Genomic DNA, 20,289 nt, shown 5'->3' on the forward strand with positions numbered 1-20,289 from the left:
GACCTTGGCGGCTTCCATTGGGCTCTCGTTGGGCTTGGCCCATGTGTGGGCTAGCAGGGCGAAGCGACGAAGGACGCGACGGACGACGAACGAATTGACGTATTGGGCAGAATAAGGATTATGTTTAGTCTTTTTAAGTAGTAGAGATAGAGATTGACCGAGTTCTGATACATATTGACTATATTTATCAGCTAAAGCGACACCCTGCACATATCAACCTAGCTGCAGTATAATCATTGTGTGATAACACACTCGCTAGCATCTACAACTAAGACTAAGCAGCTTATTTCAGATTCAGTTGCCCAAGAAATTTATGCACCAAGGTCCAGATAGAAAAGCTGCTTAGTCTTAGTTATTGAGCAATTACAAATGGGGGTAGCAAACTAAAGACCAAGAAATCTCACCAATGCCAGCACATGGAACACACGTGCAAATGGTCTCTGATGACGGCAATAGCAAGGCCGGCCGACAGTATGTCCCAGTCTCCTTTTATAATTCTGTTCAGCTTGCAGGATAACTTCTTCCAAGAAGATAGATTCACAATGAATAGGGAGTGTTGTTGCCTGAATTGCTGGTGTTGTTATCTGCCATAGTCTTGATGACCCATTGCAACCTACTACAGAAACGTCAGAATAGTTCAGAATAAAATGTTTCTAAACACTGTTAGAAGAAAAACCATGCTAGGTTATAAGATAAGAGTTTAATAGCTGGGAGAAGGAAGCACAGAAGCATGCAGAGCAGGCTATTTTATCAGGTGCAATAGATGGTCTGGTAGTGCAATGAAGGTATTTTAACTATTTGATGGAACCCACAAAATGAGAAAGTTACTGAAAAATGGAAGTTCTGAGTCCATACCACTTAGAGCTAGCATGCATTCATGATTCTCTACCTATAAGAAGCGTGCATCTTCTGTGATGGCAGAACAGTGGAAGTACCTATTTTAAGCATAAGTAACAGGTTAGCTCTGGAGAGTTACATATGCATAACCAAATTCAGTATTTATTTGTCTTGTTAGTACAACAAAACAGCGATTTCTAAATCTGTAAACTTACTGGACTAAAAAATTCATAACAAACGTGTTTTGTATAGCTCATATATAATTTATGTAAATATATCTAGTAGCTGGGAAGTTAGTGTGTACATGTATCAACCTAAACTACCCAAATATTTAGAAGTTGCAGTTAGTTCGTGTATTCTAGAAATGGTTATTTATTCAGTTTGAGAGGAATTTTCAGAAATGCTATATCCATACAATGATAAGAACTAATCAGTTGGATAACAAACTTATTTTTCATAATTCGTATCTAATTCGTATGCTATATCCATACAATGTAATTCTGTAAATGCTATATCCGTCCGACATGGCCGACGCCGCGTTCCAGCACTTTGACGCCCTCCTTGGTACCGCAGTCGCCAGGTAACACACCCTGGACTTCTCCCAGATTATCGAGGCCCATGACCTGCAGGAGCTTGAAGCGCCCTTTGGCACTGGCGAGATCTGGAACGAGATCAAAAGGCTGCCGGCCAGAAAAGCCCCTCGCCCGGACGGCTTCACGGCTGAATTCGTCCGCGCTTGCTGGCCCACGGTCAGGGAGGATTTTGTCGCTGTCTTTCAGCAGCTCTTTGATCAACGAGGCCGGGGCTTCAGCAAGCTCAACCAGGCGCTCTTGACTCTCCTTGCTAAGCGACCTGACGCTAGCCACTTGTCGGATTACAGACCTATAAGTCTCATACACCTGGTCGCGAAAATCTTTGCCAAGGTTTTGTCGCTTAGATTGGCCCCACGCCTTGGCACCATTGTCAGCAACAACCAGAATGCCTTCATCACGGGTCGAAGCCTCCATGACAACTTCGTGTTAGTAAGACAGTCAACAAAGCTCCTACACCAACTGGGCGAACCGCGAGTCCTACTCAAGCTCGATCTAGCAAAGGCTTTCGACTCGCTCTCCTGGTCATTCCTCTTCGAGGCCCTGCGATGCTATGGCTTCGGGAACAGGTTCCTCGAGTGGTTGTCGATCTTGCTGCCGTCTGCGAGCACGCGCATCCTTCTTAACGGCGAGCCCGGCCCCCCCATCTGGCATCGGCGAGGGCTAAGGCAGGGCGACCCCTTGTCACCTCAGCTCTTTGTCCTTGCCGTCGATGTGCTAGGCAGGCTCTTCAAGCACGCCGTTCAGCTGGGCATCTTACAACGGCTCCACCTGAGAAAGGACATACCGCCCATATCCCTATACGCCAACGACGTCGTCCTCTTATGTCACCCCATTGCCAGCGATTTAGACGCCGTCAAGGAAATCCTACACCTCTTTGGTCGCGCTTCCGGCCTCAACGTCAACTTCTCCAAGAGCTCTGCAAGCCTTCTTCGCTGCAACCAAGAGATGGCCGCGCCGCTGCTCACACAGCTTGGCTGCCCTGTAGTGGATCTTCCGATCACCTACCTTGGCATCCCTCTAACGCTACGAAGGCCCACTGCAGCACAGCTACAGCCCGTCATCGACAAAATCGTCGGGCGCCTACCAACCTGGAAAGCCGGTGTCATGAGCAAACCTGGTCGTCTGGCAATGGTGAAATCTGTCCTATGCGCCATCCCCATCCACCAATTGCTTGCATACGCCCCACCAAAGAAAGCCCTTAAGATGGTCGAGAAGATTAAACGCGGGTTTCTCTGGGCTGGTCGCGCCGCCGCCAACGGAGGACACTGCCATGTTAACTGGAAGCGTGTCTGTCGCCCCATCTCCCTCGGCGGCCTTGGCGTCCAGGACATTGAGCGCGCTGGCCTCGCGCTCAGTCTGCGCTGGCTATGGCTCTCTCGCACTAACGACAGTCGGGCATGGAGTGGCCTTGACATGCAGTTCTCCGCTGACGAGCATGCGCTCTTCTTCGCCTCGACCACCATGCGCATTGGGAGCGGCCAAAGAGCACTTTTCTGGGAGGACAGGTGGATCCAGGGCAGGGCTATCAAAGAGCTCATGCCGCAATTGTACAATTGCATCCCAAAAAGGCGTCGCAAGGTCAGAACAGTCGCAGACGGTCTGTTTGGCAATGCATGGGCTCGAGACATACAGGGGCTGATTGGAATCCATGAGATTGGACAGTACCTACACGGCCAACTCATGCTACCTCGCCACCTTCCACGGATCGATACCTTGCTGCTCCTGGAAATTGGTTTGGAAGACATGGGCGCCACCCAAAGTCAAATTCTTCCATTGGCTAGCAAATATGGACATATGTTGGACAGCGGAGCGCCTGGCCCGGCATGGCCTTCCTCACCACCAACACTGCCTCCTCTGCGACCAGGCGATGGAATCGATGCGCCACCTAATGCTGGAGTGCCCCTTCACCTGACAGGCGTGGCATGAGGTCCTGGCCTGGCTGCGGATGACGGCGAGACCACCTGACGGCTGGGCTGGACTGGTGGCACCACGCCAAGCAGGACACACCTGCGCCTCTCCGCAAAGGACTTGCTTCCGCCACGCTCCTGATCCCATGGATGACTTGGAAACACAGAAACTCTTGCGTCTTTGATGGAGCCCAACCTTCCTTGCAACTCTTGCTGCAAAACATCAAGGATGAGCTTAGGACTTGGGCTAGGGCAGGGGCCAGGGCCTACGAGTAGTGCTGCCACCAACCTGGGATGTGCACTGATGTTCATGCTTTTGTACCTTACCCTGCCTCCTAGGAGGATGTAAATAACTATCTATCTTTTCAATGAAATGAAACGCAAAGGTCCTTTGCGTTTTCTCGAGAAAAAAAATCTGTAAATCTATCTAGCAGGTAGGCTATCAGTGCATACATGTATCAGCCTAAATATTTAGAAGTTACAGCTTGTGTAGTGTAGAAATGGTTACTTATTGGCTATGTGCTCAATTAAGTATATACAACTGATAAGGTTCCTGGGAACCCAAAGACTTACCCAATATTCATACAAAGATTCAATATTTGAAATTACTCATGTCCTAAATGGAAAGGCATACCAACACAACCTATATAGAGAAGGAACTTGAGCAAAGGAAATACAATACGTAGAAATGGGTGTGCCGTTTGCACATTTCTTTTCTACCGAAAGTACCAATAGTGTCAAAGATAAAACGACACTGATTCTTCTCAGGAAAACATGTGGTTTCATGTATTTTTGTTATGACATAATAAACCACATGATATACATTATGAGTGCCTAACCTGTGTATTAGAATATCATTGGCATCTTTTCACATATATCTTGTACTTTCCATCTTCTTGCAGTGTATTTGCAAATGCCAACTATACCTTCATCTTGCCATTGAAACACAATCAGATGCTAATTAGAAAGGAAAACATGATTACAAAGAGAGCATAAATTCAAATAAAATCAAAGCTTGACCTCTTTTGCACCAATGGCTTCCTTTTGCAGAATAAAATATGGCACTTCTAGAGAGGAAGAAAACATGGCATGGTCGATTTCACTGATACTATCATAATACTGAACCCTCTCCTTTATGCTAGTATGAATCCCTCCCCTGTAAGCAAACCTCTAAATTGGCTGATTTCAAAAGTTAATTGAAACCAACTATTGAGTTACGTCAAAACAAAAGGAATATAGCTACCATTTATGATATGAGCTCTCCAATCTACTTCACTAAAACTACAAATGGAGAGCCAAACGCCCAAACCTAATGTCCATACTTCAACATTGAAAAATCATTAAACAATGCATAGAAAAGGAAAAATAGAGGCAGTCTTCAAGATCCAGGGAGAAAATAAACGAAGTAACCAAGATCCAAGCAGACCAATGAGAATATTTTGCATGCTAAGTTCTTCTTTTCTGAATTTGTGAGGATACACAGCAGAAGCATTCGCAAAGAAAAGAAAATTTTAAATAAGAAACAGAAACAGCGAGTTCAGTACAGAAATGAGCATCTTGGGCCGTTAATTGACTAATGAAATAAATAAAATTATGCCATCATTGTATGACTCCCTGCTGCTTCATAGCGTCCTGAGAATTTTTCAGAACTAAGAGTGATTGGAAGTGCATTCTCTTGTCAAATAAACAACATTTCAGTAAAATAAGATCAAAAGGTCATTTTTCTTTGGCAAATCCAAGTCTTCCTAGAAACTTCTACAAACCTTCTGCTTACACATCAAAGTACGGAAATCTGCGTAAAAATGGATATGGTAACTACCTCTGTATCAGTCCCTTTTCACATCAATATTGTTCCTGCATAGAGCTTATTGGGCGTCAGGCCAAGACAAAAATAATTCAATCTAAAAGATAGAAATACTTCTCAGCGTTCCTTCTTTTCAGATATGTATGAGAGCTCTCACTTTTGCATGAGTTAAAAATGGCGTTTTAACCACATATGCTTCACAAAATACATGGCGCAAAACAACCAAGGTGTCTCAGAACTCTAATAGGATTAGTATGTGATGATAATCAATAGTGATTACAACATTGCCATTCAACCCCTAAAAAATTTAGCTAGCAGATCACCATTGGCAGATCTGAAGATACCAACTTCATGATATAGCAGATTTTCCCTTTTCAATACCAGTAAAGATTACGTGATGCTTACAATACGATAGCAGCTATCTGGTAAATGTTTGTACATCTGTTCAATTGCAACCACGAGATTATGGTAGATAGCATAGATAATTGTTTACCTGGGAGACGACTTGCATGACATCGCCCTGGGCAGCCCCGTTGTTCCTATTGGCCGAGGGCAGCGTGGTGGATCCAAAGCCGAAGTACTTGCCGCCCTGGGAGGACGGACCACCAAAGCACCTGAAAGAAAATAATGTTAGCCCAAATTGCTAAGCAGCATCGAACTGCACACAGGAGAATCCCTGCAGAAATTAAACCATCTAAAGTGTGTACGTGTCATCACCATGGTAATTCAAAGTAGGGGTCAAAATTTTCACAAAAATGATGTTCGTTCAAATCCATCCTGCATACAGAAATCCAATTTTTTTAGCGACCAAATAACAGATGGAAAAAAAATATATCTGAAGTTACATGTACACATATACTAAGAAAACAAAAACATCCAAAGTTACATGGACTTATAACCCTTCGAAATTTCAATTACTGTAGTTAGTAAAAGGATTTTCGTTTTTGGAAACAAAACATAAAAAAACTGGCATGATAATTGTAAAAAATAGAGGCATTAGGAAAGTGGTAACTACTGTAAAAGGAGGACCTTATCTGAAACACAGTGTATGATCGTTAAACATGCATTATGGTATGTACATGAAAAAAAAAGATTTAAGGAAATAAAGAGTGATGCTAATCTGTGGCCATGAACCAAATCTAGCGGTAATGTCAATTCCTCGGTTTGTTTGATTTGAAGCACACCGATCTATATGTTCTTTGCGTTGGGAGGAGATACAACATTTTATACTCTCTATTATTCCCGAAATTGTAGGCTCCTAGATATAGACGCCCAATAACAAGCCTAAAGGGTGTCTTTATTTTCAAACACTCAGAATTTTTATTTTAAAGTTTTAAAAAATATAAAATAAAATTGTGTAGGTAGCCAATGATGTATGCTACAATAGCTTAAAATATCAAAGTAAACTAATTTATATTCTAGGCTACACAAAATTTTAAAAATCTGACAAATTTTATAGTCTTCAAATTTGTACTATTCACTACAAAATAATCAAAATTTATTATATTTATGTAGCCTATAATATAAATTAATTTATATTGAGATTTTACACTATCATAGTATACATCATTACCTAACTGTAGAATTTTAATTCGAATTTTTTAAATCCTTAAAACACAAATTCTGAGCGTTTGCAAATTAAAGGTTACATGTAGCTCGGCTTCCGTTTAAACTTTCCCGTCGTTAGTGCTGTCTATACATGATACGGACGGAAATTACAGACGGTAACCGTCTAAACTGTTGTACATGTCGTGAGCCGTCCGATACACGCCGAACGGATCGATCAGGTCCGAGCGCGCGGTGTGCTGGTTGGGCTTTTCGCGTGGCAGGGATCTTCTGCAGCCGCCCGTGCGGGCAAGTCGTACTCCCCCCATCCACAAATAAGTGTACATGCAGGTTTTCCAAGATAAATTATGAAGTGGAGTAAAAAATACATTAGGAACATGCATCTCTCCTTTTTAATTTTTTTACTCCAATAAGCTAAGTGCATGTAGAAAACAAGAAGAACATGTGCTCCATATTATTGGGTTTGATTTCCGTACGATGAGAGAGAAACAGTTAAAGTGCATTAGGAACATAGGTGTACACTCTTTTGTGGACAAAGTTTAGAGCTAGATGTCCACTTATTTGTACACGGAGGGAGTAGCTGAATTGCAGGCATCACGACAGCACATGCATAGTGACAAGGGATTAACTTGTCAATGCCTACGGGTTATAGGCTAGGGTTTAGTTAGAAGTAGAGGGCAAGTAGATCTCGAAGGTTTCAGCCGAAAAGTACTCGACGATTACGAAAACTAGGGTTTGTGAACAATGATTCGATGATCTCCTCGTCCCTCGACTCCCCTTTATATAAGAGGTGGAGCCGAGGGTTTCGTTTTGTACAAGTTACAGAGTTCGGGACGGTTTCTAACTCATCCCGCCAGATTACAAATAACACTTCTTATTACAACTCTACTTTCCTTAATATGTCTTGGGCTCTCGAATCTTCTTATTCTTAAAGTGGTGGGAACAATGGACCCACAAGGCAGAAAAATCCCGATTATTAATAGAGCTGAAGTGAATTTGACAAAGGAAAGTATGTCGACAAGAAAAATAAAAAGAGAATGGCGACAGGAGAAGTTATTTGAATACTTCGGGAGCTTTTGGTCAGAAACAAGTTTTTGCCCAAATGCTCGGGGGCTATTTCGATAAAAGTAAAGTTTCGACTATGGCAATATAGAAATTGCGGGAGCCTACAACCAAGCACAAGTTCTTGGCCGTAGCCTCGGGGGCTACTCCCATCGGGAGCGCTGTTCGCGCACCCGAAAGATAAAAAAAAAAGAGAATATCGGAAAATAATGGCAATATAGCGACAAGGTGGACTAAAATGTTGAGCCTACAACCAAGCACAAGTTCTTGGCTGTAGCCTCGGGGGCTACTCCCATCGGGAACGTGATGGCGTGTATTTCACACGTTCGTTGGGCAACCCCAAGAGGAAGGTATGATGAGCACAGCAGCAAGTTTTCCCTCAGAAAGAAACCAAGGTTTATCGAACCAGGAGGAGCCAAGAAGCACGTTGAAGGTTGATGGCGGCGGGATGTAGTGCGGCGCAACACCGGAGATTCCGGCGCCAACGTGGAACCTGCACAACACAACCAAAGTACTTTGCCCCAACGAAAAAGTGAGGTTGTCAATCTCACCGGCTTGCTGTAACAAAGGATTAACCGTATTGTGTGGAAGATGATTGTTTGCAGAGAAAACAGTAGAAACAAGTATTGCGAGTAGATTGTATTTCAGTAAAGAGAATTGGACCGGGGTCCACAGTTCACTAGAGGTGTCTCTCCCATAAGACGAACAGCATGTTGGGTGAACAAATTACGGTTGGGCAATTGACAAATAAAGAGAGCATGACCATGCACATACATATCATGATGAGTATAGTGAGATTTAATTGGGCATTACGACAAAGTACATAGACCGCCATCCAACCGCATCTATGCCTAAAAAGTCCACCTTCGGGTTATCATCCGAACCCCTCCAGTATTAAGTTGCAAAGCAACGGACAATTGCATTAAGTATGGTGCGTAATGTAATCAACAACTACATCCTTAGACATAGCATCAATGTTTTATCCCTAGTGGCAACAGCACAACACAACCTTAGAACTTTCCGTCACTTGTCCCGAGTGTCAATGCGGGCATGAACCCACTATCGAGCATAAGTACTCCCTCTTGGAGTTAAAAATAAAAACTTGGCCGAGAGCATCTACTAGTAACGGAGAGCATGCAAGATCATAAACAACACATAAGCATAACTTTGATAATCAACATAACAAGTATTCTCTATTCATCGGATCCCAACAAACGCAACATATAGAATTACATATAGATGATCTTGATCATGTTAGGCAGCTCACAAGATCCGACAATGATAGCACAATGGGGAGAAGACAACCATCTAGCTACTGCTATGGACCCATAGTCCAGGGGTAGACTACTCACTCATCACTCCGGAGGCGACCATGGCGGTGTAGAGTCCTCCGGGAGATGATTCCCCTCTCCGGCAGGGTGCCGGAGGCGATCTCCGGGATCCCCCGAGATGGGATCGGCGGCGACGGCGTCTCGCAATGTTTTCCGTATCGTGGCTCTCGGTGCGGGGGTTTCTTCACGGAGGCTTTAAGTAGGCGGAAGGGCAAGTCGAGAGGCGGCACGGGGGCCCACACCACGGGGCCGCGCGGCCAAGGGGGGCCGCGCCGCCCTAGGGTTTGGCTCCCCCGTGGCCCCTCTTCGTCTCGTCTTCGGTCTTCCGGAAGCTTCGTGAGAAAATAGGCCTCCGGGCTTTTATTTCGTCCAATTCCGAGAATATTTCTTTACTAGGATTTCTGAAACCAAAAACAGCGAGAAAACAAGCAACCGGCACTTCGGCATCTTGTTAATAGGTTAGTTCCGGAAAATGCACGAATATGACATAAAGTGTGCATAAAACATGTAGATAACATCAATAATGTGGCATGGAACACAAGAAATTATCGATACGTTGGAGACGTATCAGCATCCCCAAGCTTAGTTCTGCTCGTCCCGAGCGGGTAAAACGATAACAAAGATAATTTCCGGAGTGACATGCCATCATAAACTTGATCATACTATTTGTAAAGCATATGTAGAGAATGCAGCGATCAAAACAATGGTGATGACATGAGTAAACAAGTGAATCATAAAGCAAAGACTTTTCATGAATAGCACTTCAAGACAAGCATCAATAAGTCTTGCATAAGAGTTAACTCATAAAGCAATAATTCAAAGTAAAGGTATTGAAGCAACACAAAAGAAGATTAAGTTTCAGCGGTTGCTTTCAACTTGTAACATATATATCTCATGGATATTGTCAACATAGAGTAATATAATAAGTGCAATAAGCAAGTATGTAGGAATCAATGCACAGTTCACACAAGTGTTTGCTTCTTGAGGTGGAGAGAAATAGGTGAACTGACTCAACATTGAAAGTAAAAGAATGGTCCTCATAGAGGAAAAGCATCGATTGCTATATTTGTGCTAGAGCTTTGATTTTGAAAACATGAAACAATTTTGTCAACGGTAGTAATAAAGCATATGCATCATGTAAATTATATTTTATAAGTTGCAAGCCTCATGCATAGTGTACTAATAGTGCTCGCACCTTGTCCTAATTAGCTTGGACTACCCGGATTATCACCGCAATACATATGCTTTAACCAAGTTTCACAAAGGGGTACCTCTATGCCGCTCGTACAAAGGTCTAAGGAGAAAGCTCGCATTTGGATTTCTCGCTTTTGATTATTCTCAACTTAGACATCCATACCGGGACAACATAGACAACAGATAATGGACTCCTCTTTTAATGCTTTAAGCATTTGACAACAATTAATTCTTTTCTCATTAGAGATTTGAGGATATTTGTCCAAAACTGAAACTTCCACCATGAATCATGGCTTTAGTTAGCGGCCCAATGTTCTTCTCTCACAATATGCATGCTCAAACCATTCAACTCAGTGTAGATCGCCCTTACTTCCGACAAGACGAACATGCATAGCAACTCACATGAAATTCAACAATGAGTTGATGGCGTTCCCCGATAAACATGGTTATCGCACAACAAGCAACTTAATAAGAGATAAAGTGCATAATTACATATTCAATACCACAATAGTTTTTAAGCTATTTGTCCCATGAGCTATATATTGCAAAGGTGAATGATGGAATTTTAAAGGTAGCACTCAAGCAATTTACTTTGGAATGGCGGGAAAATACCATGTAGTATAGGTAGGTATGGTGGACACAAATGGCATAGTGGTTGGCTCAAGTATTTTGGATGCATGAGAAGTATTCCCTCTCGATACAAGGTTTAGGCTAGCAAGGCTATTTGAAACAAACACAAGGATGAACCGGTGCAGCAAAACTCACATAAAAGACATATTGTAAACATTATAAGACTCTACACCGTCTTCCTTGTTGTTCAAACTCAACACTAGAAATTATCTAGACCTTAGAGAAACCAAATATGCAAACCAAATTTTAGCATGCTCTATGTATTTCTTCATTAATGGGTGCAAAGCATATGATGCAAGAGCTTAAACATGAGCACAACAATTGCCAAGTATCACATTACCCAAAACATTTATAGCAATTACTACATGTATCATTTTCCAATTCCAACCATATAACAATTTAACGAAGGAGAAACTTCGCCATGAATACTATGAGTAGAAACCAAGGACATATTTGTCCATATGCTACAGCGGAGCGTGTATCTCTCCCATAAAGTGAATGCTAGGATCCATTTTATTCAAACAAAACAAAAACAAACCGACGCTCCAAGAAAAAGCACATAAGATGTGGCCGAATAAAAATGTAGTTTCAGGGGAGGAACCTGATAATTTGTTGATGAAGAAGGGGATGCCTTGGGCATCCCCAAGCTTAGACGCTTGAGTCTTCTTGATATATGCAGGGGTGAACCACCGGGTGCATCCCCAAGCTTAGAGCTTTAACTCTCCTTGATCATGTTGCATCATACTCCTCTCTTGATCCTTGAAAACTTCCTCCACACCAAACTCGAAACAACTCATTAGAGGGTTAGTGCACAATATAAATTGACATATTCAGAGGTGACACAATCATTCTTAACACTTCTGGACATTGCATAATGCTACTGGACATTAGTGGATCAAAGAAATTCATCCAACATAGCGAAAGAGGCAATGCGAAATAAAAGGCAGAATCTGTCAAAACAGAACAGTTCGTATTGACGAATTTTAAAATGGCACCAGACTTGCTCAAATGAAAATGCTCAAATTGAATGAAAGTTGCGTACATATCTGAGGATCATGCACGTAAATTGGCATAATTTTCTGAGCTTCCTGCAGGGCAGTGGGCTCAGATTCGTGACAGCAAAGAAATCTGGAACTGCGCAGTAATCCAAATCTAGTACTTACTTTTCTATCAACGGCTTAACTTGGCACAACAAAACTCAAAACTAAGATAAGGAGAGGTTACTACAGTAGTAAACAACTTCCAAGACACAAAATAAAAACAAAGTGCTGTAGGTAAAAACATGGGTTGTCTCCCATAAGCGCTTTTCTTTAACGCCTTTCAGCTAGGCGCAGAAAGTGTGTATCAAGTATTATCGAAGGGTGGTGCATTCTCAGCGAGGTGTGGAGTTTTCTCAACTAGGCATATTATATTAGATACATAAGTTTTAGCATCTCCCTTTTCATTAGTCTTAGGTGTGCTACTCTCATCAAACAAATTTTCAGGAACAAGCCAAGCATAATTATTTTCTAGTGCATCATTCATAGCTAGGAGCTTGCATGGTATTGGTGCTTTGATCTCCTCACCATCATCAATATTATTAGTATATCTTATTCTATCCATATCCATCTTTTCAAGGAGACTAGCAAAATTAGTAGGAGAACCAAGCATATTAAATTTAGCAAAGACCTTTCTAGCTTCTCTTGCTAGACCACCAAATTCTCTAAGAAGGGTTTCTAAAACAAAATCTTTCTTTTCCCCTTCTTCCATATCACCAAGTGTGAAAAACATATGTTGGATTATAGGATTGAGATTAACAAATTTGGTTTCCAACAAGCGAACCAAATGCGCGGCAGCAATTTCATAAGTAGGCGCAAGGTCTACCAAGTGTCTATCCTCAAAATCATCAATAGTACTAACATGGTTGAAAAATTCTTCTATATTATTTCTCCCAACTATAGACCCACGTCCTACCGGTATGTTCTTTGTGGTAAAATTAAAAGGAAACATGATGAAATAAGTAAAGTAAATGCTAGTAACTAATTTTTTGTGTTTTTGATATAGCAAACAAGACAGTAAATAAAGTAAAACTAGCAACTATTTTTTTTGTATTTTGATTTAGTGCAGCAAACAAAGTAGTAAATAAAATAAAGCAAGACAAAAACAAAGTAAAGAGATTGAGAAGTGGAGACTCCCCTTGCAGGCGTGTCTTGATCTCCCGGCAACGGCGCCAGAAAATATGCTTGATGGCGTGTATTTCACACGTTCGTTGGGCAACCCCAAGAGGAAGGTATGATGAGCACAGCAGCAAGTTTTCCCTCAGAAAGAAACCAAGGTTTATCGAACCAGGAGGAGCAAAGAAGCACGTTGAAGGTTGATGGCGGCGGGATGTAGTGCGGCGCAACACCAGAGATTCCGGCGCCAACGTGGAACCTGCACAACACAACCAAAGTACTTTGCCCCAACGAAACAGTGAGGTTGTCAATCTCACCGGCTTGCTGTAACAAAGGATTAACCGTATTGTGTGGAAGATGATTGTTTGCAGAGAAAACAGTAGAAACAAGTATTGCAGTAGATTGTATTTCAGTAAAGAGAATTGGACCGGGGTCCACGGTTCACTAGAGGTGTCTCTCCCATAAGACGAACAACATGTTGGGTGAACAAATTACAGTTGGGCAATTGACAAATAAAGAGAGCATGACCATGCACATACATATCATGATGAGTATAGTGAGATTTAATTGGGCATTACGACAAAGTACATAGACCGCCATCCAACCGCATCTATGCCTAAAAAGTCCACCTTCAGGTTATCATCCGAACCCCTCCAAGTATTAAGTTGCAAAGCAACAGACAATTGCATTAAGTATGGTGCGTAATGTAATCAACAACTACATCCTTAGACATAGCATCAATGTTTTATCCCTAGTGGCAACAGCACAACACAACCTTAGAACTTTCTGTCACCGTCCCGTGTGTCAATGCGAGCATGAACCCACTATCGAGCATAAGTACTCCCTCTTGGAGTTAAAAATAAAAACTTGGCCAGAGCATCTACTAGTAACGGAGAGCATGCAAGATCATAAACAACACATAAGCATAACTTTGATAATCAACATAACAAGTATTCTCTATTCATCGGATCCCAACAAACGCAACATATAGAATTACATATAGATGATCTTGATCATGTTAGGCAGCTCACAAGATCCGACAATGATAGCACAATGGGGAGAAGACAACCATCTAGCTACTGCTATGGACCCATAGTCCAGGGGTAGACTACTCACTCATCACTCCGGAGGCGACCATGGCGGTGTAGAGTCCTCCGGGAGATGATTCCCCTCTCCGGCGAGGTGCCGGAGGCGATTTCCGGGATCCCCCGAGATGGGATCGGCGGCGACGGCGTCTCGGTAATGTTTTCCGTATCGTGGCTCTCGGTACGGGGGTTTCGTCACGGAGGCTTTAAGTAGGCGGAAGGGCAAGTCGAGAGGCGGCACGGGGGGCCACACCACAGGGCCGCGCGGCCAAGGGGGCCGCGCCGCCCTAGGGTTTGGCTCCCCGTGGCCCCTCTTCGTCTCGTCTTCGGTCTTCCGGAAGCTTCGTGAGAAAATAGGCCTCCGGGCTTTTATTTCGTCCAATTCCGAGAATATTTCTTTACTAGGATTTCTGAAACCAAAAACAGCAGAAAACAGACAATCGGCACTTCGGCATCTTGTTAATAGGTTAGTTCCAGAAAATGCACGAATATGACATAAAGTGTGCATAAAACATGTAGATAACATCAATAATGTGGCATGGAACACAAGAAATTATCGATACGTTGGAGACGTATCAGAACGCTGTTCGCGTGCCCGATGAAATTTAAAAAGGAAAATAAAGAAAGATAGAAAAGCAAGAGAGTATATTTCGAGTTATAATGAACTCTACATATACTCCCATCGGGAGATTAATATAAGTCATATTTGACTCGATAAAATGTGCCATTCCAACAGCCGGAAAAGCACTCGACAATATATTCTCAGAACGCCAAAGTTGCGATCAATTTCTGAATGCCGCAAATTTGCGACGGTAAGACCCCAGATCCGTTCTGCTGGGCGTGGCATCGCCTAAGACTGCGCTCTGCTACTTTTATCCGTATCAACAGATACGAAGAAAAATCCTAACGGACGCGTTAGGTACTCGATAAATTTGACTGGGACTCGACAGAATGGTAAGACCTTAAGCGGCACCTGTCGAAGTTTGCACCAGTATCCCGAGATCATGTCCAGGGACGTGATCTTGAAGTAGGTTGTTGCGGATTGCCACTAGAGCAGTTAACTAGTACCTGATCCGTCAGATGAACTAGCCCCAACTACCAGTATCCCTGTACAATATAGAAATTTATATGAAGAAATATAGAAAAGTTTAAATTGTTGAGTAAAAATAAACAGAGGAGATTTTCCCTGACTCTACGATTCAAGCAAAATCTCGGGGGCTACTGACATAGGCATCCCAAATGGGCCTGCCAAAGGTAGTACCCGGGGTTTAATGAAGGCCCACTACCCGAAGAATAAGAAGATTCGAGAGCCCAAGACATATTAAGGAAAGTAGAGTTGTAATAAGAAGTGTTATTTGTAATCTGGCGGGATGAGTTAGAAACCGTCCCGAACTCTGTAACTTGTACAAAACGAAACCCTCGGCTCCACCTCTTATATAAAGGGGGAGTCGAGGGACGAGGAGATCATCGAATCATTGTTCACAAACCCTAGTTTTCGTAATCGTCGAGTACTTTTCGGCTGAAACCTTCGAGATCTACTTGCCCTCTACTTCTAACTAAACCCTAGCCTATAACCCGTAGGCATTGACAAGTTAATCCCTTGTCACATAGCCTGTCCCTTGGTTTGGCAGTGTGATTCCGTGCGTTCATATACAATGTTGAAATTTACACGCTTCGGATAAAACTTCCGATCAGCACATAGAATTTCCGGGCGCAAAATGTATTATGGATGGACTTTATGAGTACAGTTTAATGATTCCTGCATGCATGGCACCGATCTAGTCAGAGAGAGCGGCGGGCCTCAAACCCTGAACCAGATCATCTGAAAACGTACGCTGACTGTTAAGCGCAAGATAGATGCCTGAATTTTCCATGCTCCAGACGAAATGTCCACGCCAGATCCCTATATGAATGAACTATCTGTCTTTCCCAGGAAAGCCAACTCAAACCGAATACAGCGCAACGCAGTGCGACACGATCGAAGAAGACATGGTTTCCTCCATGAAGCTGTCTGTCACCTTCCTCCTCCTCCTCTCCGGTACACCCATCCCCATCCACCATCATATCCGTAATCTTAAGTAAGTAGATGCACGTACACAGCGGTGTTTCTGACATTTTGTATGTGTTCATATGTCCCGATCGATCAAGCAGGGCTGGTGGTGTTCGGGGAGATGGAAGGCGCCACGGCGGCGTGCGACGTGGTGTGCTTCCAGGGAGGGCATATCACCTGCGACAACTACCCCGGCCAGGAGCTCGACGGCTGCGCCTGCGAGTGCAAGCCGGCCGACGGCAAGGGCTGCGTGCTCCACCTCGACGACGGCGTCACGCACTCCAACTGTAGCTGAATCCCGCCTCCCATCACGTCTCCTCGGTCTGGGTTTCAGTCAAATAAAAACCTGTACTGTGACTTGCAGCACAGCCTGTAAGATTGTCGTCCAATAACGAGAAGAAATATTTGTGTCGACAGCCATGTTTTGATGAAAATTTGCGTGAGCGGCAGGAATTAATATTGACCAGATCCATTGGCGAGTGCGCTGTGCTACTCACTTTCCACTCTTCGTGATTTTTTTTTTGATGAAAATAACTGAATAAGGTGATCGCTCATTTTCATTCATTCATGAAGTAGCAGCAGATAAACACACGAGTCCGCTATCATTAGCAGGTAGAAGTGCACTCGTCATGAGTACTAAGGGCAAGGGCATCTCCAACGCGGTGACCTAAACGGACGCGCTGGGCCATCCGTTTGGTCGTTTGGGTGGTCGCGCGGATACTAGTTCAGCGGTCCGTGTTCGCGTGTCCGTTTGGGTCGCACGCTGCGCCCAACGTGCGGACGCAGCGCAAATGTGAATAAAATAAAAAAAAATGTAAATTTAAACGAAATTTCATTAAACATATGCCCTATTTTGGGAAATTTGTACATAGCCCTATTTTGGTCAAATAAACTACCAAAAAAAGCCCTTTATATGGGCTTTAAAATTTAAAACAAATATGAAAAACCCTTTATTAGGGTCGGTCATCCATGCTCACACTACTCCAACCTCAGCATGCTTAACTTGTTGGTTCCATTCGGATGAGCTTTCCTTAAAGAATTGACACCTTGCTGATAATAATAGCTTATCAACCTTATTAACCCTTGGACCGTGATGTCACAACTTTTTATTTTTGAATTCCAAACAATTACTTAAATAAACAATAATAAATATATAAGTAACAATGAATAATAATATTGAATTCAAATATCAATAAAATGATTTTATTTTTTGGTTTTTTCTATTTAATATGGAATAATTAATATCTTTAAATCGAAAAATCTAAATTTCACAAATAATATGTCTAAATCGATCAGAAAAATGAGAGGAATCTAAATATAACATCCATATCATCATTTGAACCTAAAATTAGAGGAATCCAAATATGACATCCAGTTTGCCATCTGGCCAAAACGGCCCCCTCGGGAGATGCGAAATGGCCGTACGGGGCGCGCTGATGCACCGTTCGCCAACACGCTAAACGGAAAAAAAATTAGCACATAAAGTGATGTGATATAGACCTAAAAACATTTTTCGCGGAATTTATTGAGCGACGGAAAGTGTACCCCTATTTCAATTCTGGTTAGTTTCCAGCGGATTCGGCGGACACCGCAGGAAGCCGCAGAGATTGCTAGATAGCTAGCACGCATATATGCCATGTGATATGCGGTGCGGAGGCGGTGTCCTACCACTACGCGGAGGTCTCGCGCAATACTAAAATACGTCCCATGTAGCAGCTTCACAAAAAATTGATTTGGCACCCCGAAAATGAAAAAACCATCGCCCATGGGTCGGATTGGAAATCCGCTCCCGGGGCCATGCCTTCCTTCCCACGGACCATGCACGTGCCAAATATAGCCTCATTCCGACAAACTGTGCGGTGTCTCACTGTTTCCTACTCATTTGCCCTAAAATCCATAGAACTCCGGACGTGATAGTCCTGTTTGTGAAGTGTTTTCCAAAATAATTGCCGTATTCTAATTCCGACTTTTGGAGTGGTTACCAGGACACATAAATAGATGCCATGCGGCTCCAAGTGATTTTCCAACTTCGTTTAAATTGTCATTTGACCAAAACGGGCCCCCACGGAGATGCGGTATGGCTGTACTGGACGCGCTGGTGCACCTGTTCACCATCACGCTAAACGGAAAACATTTAGCACATAAAGTGATGTATCATAGACATAAAAATATTTTTCCCGGAATTTATTGAGCGACGAAAAGTGTACACCTAGTTCAAATCCGGTCAGTTTCCAGCGGATTTGGCGGGATACCACAGGAAGCCGCATGGACGGTGTCATACCACTACGCGGAGGTATCGCGCAATACTAAAATGTGCCCCATGTAGCTGCTTAAAAAAACAGTTTTGGCACCCCGAAAATGAAAAAACCATCTCCCATGGGTTGGATTGGAAATCCTCTCCCGGGGCCTTGCTTCCCATCCCAGGTACCACACACGTGCCAAATATGGCCTCGGTCCGACAAACTATGCGGTGTCACAGGCCGTTTCCTACTCATTTGCCCTAAAAGCCATAGAACTCCGGACGTGATAGCTCTGTTTGTGAAGGGTTTTTTTAAAATAATTGTTGTATCCTAATTCTAATTTTTTGAGTGGTTACTAGGACACATAAAATGACGTCATGCGGCTCCAAGGGATTTTCTAACTTAGTTTAAATTGCCATCCGGCCAAAACGGCCCCATGGAGATGCGGTATGGCCGTACCGGGCGCGCTGGTGCACCCGTTCACCATCGCGCTAAACGAAAAAAATTCAGCACATAAAGTGATGTGCCGTTGATGACGCGTCAAGCACAATTCATGGCGTGCAAGACACACATCCGTTGGGAACCCCAAGAGGAAGGTGTGATGCGTACAACAGCAAGTTTTCCCTCAGTAAGAAACCAAGGTTATCGAACCAGTAGGAGATGAAGACCACGCGAAGGTTGTTGGTGAAGGAGTGTAGTGCGGCGCAACACCAGGGATTCCGGCGCCAACGTGGAACCTGCACAACACAATCAAAATACTTTGCCCCAACTTAACAGTGAGGTTGTCAATCTCACCGGCTTGCTGTAAACAAAGGATTAAATGTATGGTGTGGAGAATGATGTTTGCTTGCAAAGAACAACAGAGAACAATGATTGCAGTAGGTTGTATTTCAGATGTAAAAGAATGGACCGGGGTCCACAGTTCACGAGTGATGTCTCTCCAATAAGATAAATAGCATGTTGGGTGAAAAAATTACAGTTGGGCAATTGACAAATAGATATCATGATGACTACTATGAGATTTACTTAGGGAATTACGACAAAGAACATAGACCGCTATCCAGCATGCATCTATGCCTAAAAAGTCCACCTTCGGGTTAGCATCCGCACCCCTTCCAGTATTAAGTTGCAAACAACAGAAAGTGCATTAAGTACTGTGCGTAGTGTAAACAATACAAATATCCTTAGACAAATCATTGATGTTTTATCCCTAATGGCAACAGCACATCCACAACCTTAGAACTTTCTGTCACTGTCCCAGATTCAATGGAGGCATGAACCCATTATCGAGCATAAATACTCCCTCTTGGAGTCATAAGTATCAACTTGGCCAGAGCCTCTACTAGCAACGGAGAGCATGCAAGATCATAAACAACACATATATGATAGATCGATAATCAACTTGACATAGTATTCCATATTCATCGGATCCCAACAAACACAACATGTAGCATTACAAATAGATGATCTTGATCATGATAGGCAGCTCACAAGATCTAAACATGATAGCACAAGAGGAGAAGATAACCATCTAGCTACTGATATGGACCCATAGTCCAAGGATGAACTACTCACGCATCAGTCCGGAGGCGGGCATGGTGATGTAGAGCCCTCCGGTGATGATTTCCCTCTCCGGCAGGGTGCCGCAGACGATCTTCAGAATCCCCCGAGATGGGATTGACGGCGGCGGCGTCTCTGTAACTTTTTTCGTATCGTGGCTCTCGGTACTAGGGTTTTCACGACAGAAGGAATATATAGGCGAAGGGGCAGAGTCGGGGGACGCTCGTGGGGCCCACCCGATAAGGCGGTGCGGCCAGGGGTGGGGCCGCGCCCCCCT

The 20,289-nt window shown here is 43.4% G+C and overlaps 1 protein-coding gene and 1 long non-coding RNA gene across 7 annotated transcripts; one reads left to right on the top strand and one right to left on the bottom strand.

The window, feature by feature from the left end:
• Window positions 1–152: 152 nt before the first annotated feature.
• Window positions 153–5,922, bottom strand: LOC124704235. 6 transcript variants are annotated; one of them, XR_007003512.1, is made up of 5 exons: window positions 5,849–5,922; window positions 5,635–5,755; window positions 5,157–5,191; window positions 4,177–4,493; window positions 153–616 (listed from the first exon to the last, which is right to left on the bottom strand). It is a non-coding gene; the product is annotated as an uncharacterized LOC124704235 (long non-coding RNA). The 6 variants fall into 6 exon arrangements; XR_007003511.1 differs by adding an exon at window positions 856–935 and having other exon boundaries at window positions 4,177–5,191; XR_007003514.1 differs by having other exon boundaries at window positions 5,157–5,201.
• A 10,206-nt stretch (window positions 5,923–16,128) lies between these two features.
• Window positions 16,129–16,628, top strand: LOC124700484. The gene is made up of 2 exons (XM_047232607.1): window positions 16,129–16,200; window positions 16,314–16,628. Exons 1-2 carry the CDS (start codon window positions 16,152–16,154, stop codon window positions 16,505–16,507), a joined length of 243 nt encoding a protein of 80 aa, XP_047088563.1. The 5' UTR covers window positions 16,129–16,151; the 3' UTR covers window positions 16,508–16,628.
• The last annotated feature ends 3,661 nt before the right edge of the window (window positions 16,629–20,289 follow it).

Source organism: Lolium rigidum, chromosome 3 (genome assembly GCF_022539505.1).
Source record: "Lolium rigidum isolate FL_2022 chromosome 3, APGP_CSIRO_Lrig_0.1, whole genome shotgun sequence".
In the NCBI taxonomy this organism is placed as follows: domain Eukaryota; kingdom Viridiplantae; phylum Streptophyta; class Magnoliopsida; order Poales; family Poaceae; genus Lolium; species Lolium rigidum.